This window comes from Mytilus californianus, unplaced genomic scaffold (genome assembly GCF_021869535.1).
Source record: "Mytilus californianus isolate M0D057914Y unplaced genomic scaffold, xbMytCali1.0.p SCAF_7, whole genome shotgun sequence".
In the NCBI taxonomy this organism is placed as follows: Eukaryota; Metazoa; Mollusca; class Bivalvia; order Mytilida; family Mytilidae; genus Mytilus; species Mytilus californianus.
Window position 1 is genome coordinate 16,881,828 of NW_026262723.1, and position 9,369 is coordinate 16,891,196.

The window sequence follows — 9,369 nt, forward strand, 5'->3', positions numbered from 1 at the left end:
GACTGATTGTGGATTTGTATGGCGGGTGATGCATGCATAGCAGGAGAGGCCTTCCCTGTCTAATCTCCTAGTCTCATGCGGTTCCCTCACTGTTTTAATTCGAGCCGCACTAATAAGAAGATGTAGACGAAACGTGAGTATTGTGTACAAAATTATAAGACTGGAATCTTTGATTACAACCGCTATGTCGATGCCACTGCTGGTGGGTGTTTCATCATCGATGCTATCACCAATCAAAATGTCAGCACTTTTGTGATGACATGAAATATTATTAAAAGTTCATTTTTGGCAATTACTGTATAAAAATGTTGAGTTATTCGAAACCCCATCGGTTTTTCTACCTCCAGGTATGAATTGCCTAGAACCTATTTGACACAACTTTTCTAAAAGCTCTACAACTTTGTATTTGACTTGGCATACTAGCTGTTTAATTCGAGTGCTACTGGTTAGTCTTATGTAGAGGAAACGTTCGTCTGGCATCCAAAATGTTATTTGATGATTTTTTTAAATTTAAAACATAAGTGGAATGAAAATATTCATTGTTGGCCCTTCTGTGTAATTTGTTAAATAAAAGTTAGAATTTAGTATTGTATTGTAAAATATCATACACATACCTTGCATTCATGGCAACTTTAGCCTCTAAGCTGCTCGGAACCAATTTTTCTATACCAGAAAGTAGTTCACGATAGTTTTCAGAACTTTTCTCTTGTTTTGCCATTTTCTTTTCCTGAAATTATTAAAATTTTAGGTACAAAAAATATATCTTGTCACTTGCATCTTGTATCAACGTGTAGGTATGTCAAATTTTTTCGTATTTTAAGTCTTATTACTTCCGTTACAAAATTCTTAAATTTACTAACCTTTTTCACACTCAGTTTAAACAGTTGTGTTTCTCGAAAATTAGGCCAATGTTCCTTTAGTTTTTTTCTAATGTAATCCCAGACATCATCTTCTTCATCTTCAACCGCATCCCATTTGTTGCATACAAAAATTGTTCTTGATGCATCAAATTCTATCAACTTTCCGCTTTGCTTCCATTTTCTTTGTTCCTCAAATATTGCTAAAAGCTAATGCAATGAAGATATTTCAAAACATTAAAATCAATTTATTGTATGATAGTACATGTACAATAATGCTCTCTTACACTCAGGATTTTATTAAAATGCATTGTTGTTATTTTTAAAAATGTAAGATAAAAAACGTCAATCCAGGTACTTTAATTTTATCATTTACATTTTGATAAAAAGTACCCTCTTTTCATTCAATAATCAACGACGATACGTTGGTGAAACTAGTTGAGCAGAAACTGCTTATTCTTTCAGAGCACTTGAGTTTACTACAGGCTTTTTGGTGAGTCAGTTGGTTTGTGCTGTTCAATATATAGTTCTCAGTGTAACTATTTGTAGACTTCTGTTTTCTGATTGGTCAGTATTGTCGTTGTTTTTTTTTTTTACATATAATGTTGGATTTCCTCCTTCATATTCTCCTCCTTCTGTACTATTTTGTTGCAGAAATATTGTATTTGTTAAACAATACACCTGAGATACATTTTATGCTTTGTTTGGGTTTTGGGGAGGCTTTTTGTTAAATATGTCAATAAAAAAATAGCGGGTTTATTATTTTTATATGTGTTATCTAAGATCATTTATCGCTATTTGTCAATGTAAGCATCAACGATGTCATAGGCAAAAATGCGATATACAGATTATCTAAGGTCTTTCAAGCTCGAGGATGTTTTTCGGCTACATCTCATTTCAGGGCTCGATGAGATTAGAGCTGAGAAGGACCTTTTTGTTTAAAAAAAACCCATCGATAATCTACACTATCGGTATTTAACAAGAATCATATAAGCCAGATTAAACAAATACGACAAATTTCTGATATAACAGCAGAAAAGGCATTATGCGATTGTTTATGCAGATTTTTGAGACACAACCTTTAAAGTTCACGAACTTATCGTTTTCAAAGGACATCAAACTATCTTGTTATAGCCATCAGCACAGTTTTCATGTTTTGACAAAACTATGAGCGTACAGTACAAAGAAAAGACGATCATGATTCGAGTTATATTTTACCTACCCTATCTTTTTCCAAGCCACCTGCATGACTTGCATTAATAATGTAGATAAAAGCAACTGCACGAGGTAGGAACTCAAATAGACGAGCAGTCAGTTCAGGATGATCCAATGATCCGATGCCAGGAGTGTCTACTATCACAGTATTACCCTGATTAGATTTAAACGAATTAGTTATTAATAAATATTAAATGATTCAAAATTTAACATTCATAAATCATATCCAGAATATCTATTGATAGATTTCATGCACGATAAGAAGATAATTCTCTATTGCTCCTTTTTGACGAGCATGCGACATTTATGTCGCGAAACCAAGACATAGCGATCCTATATTCCGTCGTGCATTTACATTCGGTGTTGTTAAATTTATTCTTAAACATCAATAACTTTTTCAAACCTTTACAGAACTTTATGAAATTTGTATTGAAGCTTATGACCAGTATCCACAGCACAATTTTGAAAATATCTATTTTCATTTTCCGTATTGTTCCGTTAAATGTTCTTACTTTTTTAGAGATAACATATTAATACAGTCTAAGATGATTAAATTTTTTTACGTGAGTATACCTCAAACCTTCATGTATTTTATGAAATTTGGACAGAAGCTTTAACAAAAAGACAGAATCCCATGGAAAATTTAGAAAATCTTTGTTTTAATTTTTCAGTATTTTTATTGATAAATGAACTTTTTTTACATTTAACATTAGGATACAATCTAAGGTAAAAGTTTTCAGTCATCATGTACTTTGTCAAACTTGCATCGAATTTTATATCAGTTGAACAGAAGCTTATTATGATTAAAAGACAGTATCCAAAGCAACATAATACATTTTCAGCAGTATTATACTGATAAAATGACTTAGGTTTTTGCAGTTTGCAAGTATCAAATGGATGTATAATGTATATACATATCTATTGTAGCCAAAATTAAGGGAATAAAAAGTCAATACAGTAATACATTACATTATTATAGTATATTATTTGTTTAATGGAGTTTTTTTTAGCCGGAAATAATTTATTATCCCATTCCTTCATTTCAACTTATGTTGTAATTTTTCATTCTTATTTACATGCTCGTCGGGTTTTGAATACATAAAATAGCAGTGTAATGAACTTCGACATAAATATCAATGGCATCTTAGTCAATTTGATCACACTAACAGCAAAATAAATTAAGTATTATAGCAGGTTTTTTTATTGCATAAAATAATCTCACCTTCAACATTGGTAATGGAAGATATATATCAACACATCTACAGTTCAAAACTTCTCCTTTGAGGCTAACATACTTCTTAACTTCTTTTTGGATCGTACCGGAATCATCATCTGTTTTAAATTCTATTTGCGTTTTGCCGCCATTTGCATTAGTTACTATGATTTTTCTGTCCTTCGTATTATGGATTTTTATGATAGTTGAAGTACATGCTAAGGTTGACACCGGCAAAATATCGCTACCAATCAATAAGTTAATAAAACCACTCTTTCCTGCAGATGTTTCTCCTGTAGCATATAAAATAAACATATATTTGACAAACATATGATACTAAAATAGATTATATGTGGGCAGATAACCATACTAATAAAACGGTAACTAAGGCAATATAAAAAAGAAGATGTGGTATGACTGCCAATGAGACAACTCTCTACAAGAGACCGAATGACACTGAAATTAACAACTATAGGTCACCATACGGCCTTAAAAAATGAGTGAAATGACAAATGTAAAACAATTCAAACGAGAAAACTAACGGCCTTATTGATGTACAAAATAATGAACGAAAAACAAATATGTAACACAGCAAGGTCTTTTCATTTAGTATTATTTTTAAAACACCTTTGCTGTTATTCAACATGGTTTTTTGTACATACCAAAAGTAGTTGTTACAAGGTTTCTGGCTATCATAGCTAAGGTAGATTATCTTGCAGTTATTTGGTTATTTGACTTTCCTTCAATGATACGAGGCTTATGATGTTGTACTGTCGACGCCCGTTTCATCGTTCAACATAAGAATCGTATGTGAAGTTCAAATAAAAACAGTTCAAATGCCAAATCGAATACGAAGTTGAGGAACATTAAAAGTCGAAAACGCAAAATCTTTACGACAAATAAAGCTTAAACATTCTGTGATAGAGGCATAAACATGGTCACATACAACTACTACAGTTTCTTTGATACGTTGGCTAAATTGATAATTTAAATTATATGGGCTGAATATTCCATAGATTAGGGAACATATTAATGATCGGTTCGAAAAATATAAACCAAAGTAAAGATATCTGCAAACATACAATAAAATGTTTGATAAGTTTACTAGCTAGAATTAACTGACAACAAAACACATTGACAAATAAGCCTTTGAAAATTCACACACAATGTAAGATTTACTTGTTATTCACAAATCTTTTCGAATTTTAAGTCATCAAATTCCTATTGTATTTGGCTTTAACTTTCTTTATTCGAGCGTCACTGATGATTCTGACAAAACGTGTTGCTCATGTAAGTGCAATAAATCAATACAAACTTCCAATTTTGCCCAGATAATCAAAGGTGAAGTATCAAGGAAGCGATTATAAACTGCTAAACAAATATAGATACACAATCCATAAGTGTAGAAAAGAAGACATTCCGAGGTAGCATTGCGATAATAGTACAATTTTAAAGTTAAAACATTTTTTTTCCATCTATGTTTTGTGAAGCGCACATCAAATACTAATGAAGTGAATGTTTGCTAACCAGACCGTGCCCTGTAGCTTAGTTTAGAATAGGTCTTAGACATCTTTAGCATGTTCAACACCACATTTAGTATGTGCATGTGGTTGTTGTTGGTTCCATTCTAGAATAACTGTTTTTTGTTTATTGTTTTTCTTTAGTTATGCCATTTCTTTCTTGTCTGAATGGTTTCACATTTTGTCATGCGGGGCCTTTTACAGCTAACTATACCGTATTGGTTTAAGACAACTGTTGAAGGTCGAAAGATGACCTTTAATTGATTACATTCATATCATGTTGATTCTGGCGGATAGTTGTCTCTTCTGCTATTTACCACATCTCCGATTGATATAATTACAAGTTTACTTTTATTTCTAGTTTCTAAACGGATATGAAATGCTATCATTTGTTATGGATTTGTAACAGGTAATGAAGGTAATAGGTTCAAAATTTGTCTATAATTCGCAGTAAGGTAACTGAATAACACTCTATGTTTGGCCCCATTGCTTTGTTATCTTAAATTAAACAAAAATCAGCCCCATCATATCTAATATTTATATAAACTGACATATATTTCTTATATATGTAAGACTGATCATGACTTAATAATTTGTTGTTATGATCCAAACAACCGTTTGAGATTAAAATTGATTTGCAAGAGCTAAAAATTTGAAAATAAAATCAAATTTTCTTTAATTTTTTTTTCAATAAATATTTTTATTCAACCCTTTCCTGATATATAAATACATAAGAAGCCAAGGTCGTATACTTAGGAATCACTATATTTTTAGCAGCCTCACTTGACAAGGTAAAAAATCAAAAGAGTTTAAACTCCCTTTGTTTTAAATACATACATTTAAATAACCAGTACAATTGTTTTTTTACCTGATTATTAACATCATTGTAATACATAATCATTATCGTATATACGTTTGTACGTATATACGTTTGACTGATTTCCTTGTGTTGATTTAACATTAAAAACTTTCTAATCTGAAGTGGAAATTATTGATGTGATTGAAATGTTATACACCCATGTATGGATTAGAAAAGGATTAAAGCACATGTGGTAAGTACGAAAGTAGTATGAAAAATGATATATGCTGTAATTGTCTTATATAAAGAATATGCACAGACATAAATTCAAATATCGATTAAAATAAAAACATTAGTTTTATTCTGTCAAAAATAACAATAGCTTGTGTTGTAAAAGCATTCACCGAGTTAACCTTAAGATACAATAATACTCAAACTTGAATCGAATAAAAATTGTAAATAAGACAACTATCCCCCAGAGTTCAGATGACGTGAATGGAAGCAAAAATGGGTCATCGCTTGACCTTAAATTTAAGCTTCTTATTAAGTATACAACGTTTTTCATAATTTAACAAATGAAAATCCACACATTGTGTACTCACGGGAAAGCATCATAGTAAGTTGAAATTTGACTACCATTACTATAGCCAAAACAAAAGATAAAAAGAACACTAACATTTTCAAAAATTGTAAATAGAAAAGTGAAGAATGAGTAATCCGACCTTTACCAAAATCATAAGATTAAAAATGACAATCCGACAGAAGTTTAAGAAGTTATTTAGGAACTAGTACCACATTGTTTCTGTTGTAGTGCATACAGTGATATGTCATTAAAGGCGATGAGTCATCTAGGGTGAAAGGGACGATAAGACCTTATTGGTTTTTTGGTTTTTTTTTTTTTTTAATCTGTAAAACTAGTAACATTATTCAATAACTGCTTTTGCATTGTCGGGATATATATTTTCTATAAATAACGGGAACTTCTTTAATGCCAAATTAAGGTTGGACACATAATGATCAAATAAACACGCTATAATTCAAGTTTCCCTCTGTTTAAAAATATATTACAAACGCGCGATTCTACGTCAAAGTTAATGTTCATCTAACCATGTGTCTGTCAGGGTAAGGATTCGGTCCCAGTACTTAAAATCTTTCAATCCTTTATGGGTGGATTTTACATAATTTATTATATGAATAAAATCGTATAATAAAAAAGTAAAATGAGGTTGTTAAATTTGATGTATGCCTTTTTGTGTTTCTTTGTTACATTTGTTTGTTTTTATAGTTATTATGATGATAACACAATGTTGACTGCTGTACCCCTATTTTTGACATTTTTACCTATTGTCTGTTTGTTTTGTTCTCGCATCGTTGTCAATATAATGGAATTTGATGCGACTGTCATACAAGTGAGAGGTTTGGTTCAATCCACCATTTTCTACATAAGAAAATGCTTGTACCAAGTCAGGAATATGACAGTTGTTATCCATTCGTTTGATGTGTTTGAGCTTTTGAGTTTGCCATTTGATTAGGGACTTTCCTTTTTGAATTTTCCTCGAAGTTCAGTATTTTTGTGATTTTACTTTTAAGTGTTTAGAACTAATATCCGACTTGCAAGTAATTATGAAGATACTGTACTGGTTGTGAATCCTTCCAATACGACGGCTTTTTTAAATCATTTTCATCAAGACAACTAATATAAATCACTTACCAGCAATAACTATTGGACATTCTGCTTCTAATAAAATCGCCTTTGAATTTGGAATTTCATTTTGAAAGTCTCCGAATTCAGTTGTCAGCTCTTCTAAAAGATGTTGTTCCCCTCTTAGGTCACCAACCAGTCGAAGAATATCGTCGTAAATTTCAACAAGTTTGTGTTTGCGTTGAAGATCAAAATCAAGAATATTCCTCACCACGCTGTGTCCCTAAAATTCAACAATAAAATTGAGAATGGAAATGGGGAATGTGTCAAAGAGACAACAACCCAACCAAACAGCAGAAAACAACCGACGGCCAACAATGGGTCTTCAACACAGCGAGAAAATCCCGCACCCAAATGCGGGCTTCAGCTGGCCCCTAAACAAAATGTGTACTAGTTCAATGAACATGGATGTCATACTAAACTCCACAAATACATTTAAACAATGAAATCTAAAAAGAAACTAAATTTCTATCGCCCTCAGGAACAGTTGACCTGAAGGCTTTGAAATGTTTAGGTTTGAGCGTTCCTGAAAAACGCTTCGCACACACGATGTTTGTATTGATATGTATTTCATTTACTCCCTTAGTCAAAGTTGACCTTGGACAAATTTTACTTGTGTGTTTATGTTCATGTTTTGTAATATAACATTGCCTTACATTTTTCCTGTGTTCTTATGCATCCTTGTCTTTAAGGTTTAAGGGTTCCTTTCAAAGAAAAATCCAGACAAGCGCTTCAAACTCACTGGATTTTTAAAGTGATTATATCATTGATGAATAGACTTATGGATGCATTTGTATCTGCCTTTTGAAATTTGTAAACTCAAAATCTACATTACCCAACAGTTGAGAAATATCCTATATATGTAACAATGAATAAATCATTAAAGAATTTGCAAAACTTTAAAAAAAAATAAAATTGAGTTATCCATTTAAGCCATCTTTTATCTGAGAAATAATGATTCAAATGTCACCAATTGGAAGTACTTGTAGTTTCTTTTATGGCAATATTCATTTATTATTTTATATACATATTTAAACAAACTAATACATTTTGTTATCTTTCCATGTATAAGCACGCAGCCACATCTATATAACATTGAGTTTTGTTTAGTTTTATGAAATGCAGGGTTTTCGATTAAATCAATAGTTCGAAATTTACCTGTATTACTGAGTTATGTTATAAGATAGATAGCTAGTAGTGTGTTACATTTGAAATGGAGACATTGACATTTAACAAGGTCATTTGTTGAGCGGAAATATTTTTTTCCAATTCAATACGATTTTGTTGCATCTGTGAATATTGTCATCTTATATTGGTACCGTTGCACAAAATATAATTTAAAAACAAGTGTGGATTTTTTAAAGGTAATTAACGATGTCTTAGATAAACATAACAAAAAAAAGAAACTTAAAAATGAAAGTAACTTATTAAGATATTACTATTAACCGTATATATAAATATGAAGAAATAACTGATTTCAGACAAAACATAATGGTACGAACATTCAATATTTGCATTTTAATTATATACACAAAATACGTTTCAGTACATTGAATCATTACAGAAAAAATGTGGTCTCGTGGTAACGTATTAGCCGCGAAGACGGAACGTAAAGGAATTGATCCCCAGCCGAGTCAAACCAATTTTAAACAGAGTTGTAAAAAAATGGTCGGAGACAGAATGTGTCAACCCTTTGCGTTGTAGGTTATCTTTAATAACATGATTTTCATCATTGATCCTTCAATCAATGCAGATTCGACTTTTAGATAAATCCTACCTTTTAAATAAAACAATATTTACCTGCTGCATAGTTTGCTGTCCGCTCATGGTTATAAAATAGACATGCCCTCGGTCCTTCTACTATATTTTCCTGTTGAAAGATAAACTTTGCTACATATAAAGCCAATGTTAAACACTCTATCTTTCCATTAGATAAGCGGAAATTTTACATTGTCCTGATTGACAAAATATAAATGAGAGTGTGATTGAGGCTTCCAATATGACGATCGAATTTATTTAAATTAGAATAAACGATAAATATGTAATCCCATTTGACGAAAGTA

General features: G+C 31.3%; 1 protein-coding gene across 1 annotated transcript; it reads right to left on the reverse strand.

Annotated features, from left to right (window-relative positions):
- Nucleotides 1-536: 536 nt before the first annotated feature.
- LOC127708245 (uncharacterized) lies at nt 537-9,133 on the reverse strand. Its single transcript, XM_052213087.1, has 6 exons — nt 9,107-9,133; nt 7,316-7,529; nt 3,295-3,578; nt 2,080-2,226; nt 831-1,067; nt 537-551 (listed from the first exon to the last, which is right to left on the reverse strand). The coding sequence occupies exons 1-6, from the start codon at nt 9,131-9,133 to the stop codon at nt 537-539; spliced, it is 924 nt and encodes a 307-aa protein (XP_052069047.1).
- Nucleotides 9,134-9,369: the final 236 nt, after the last annotated feature.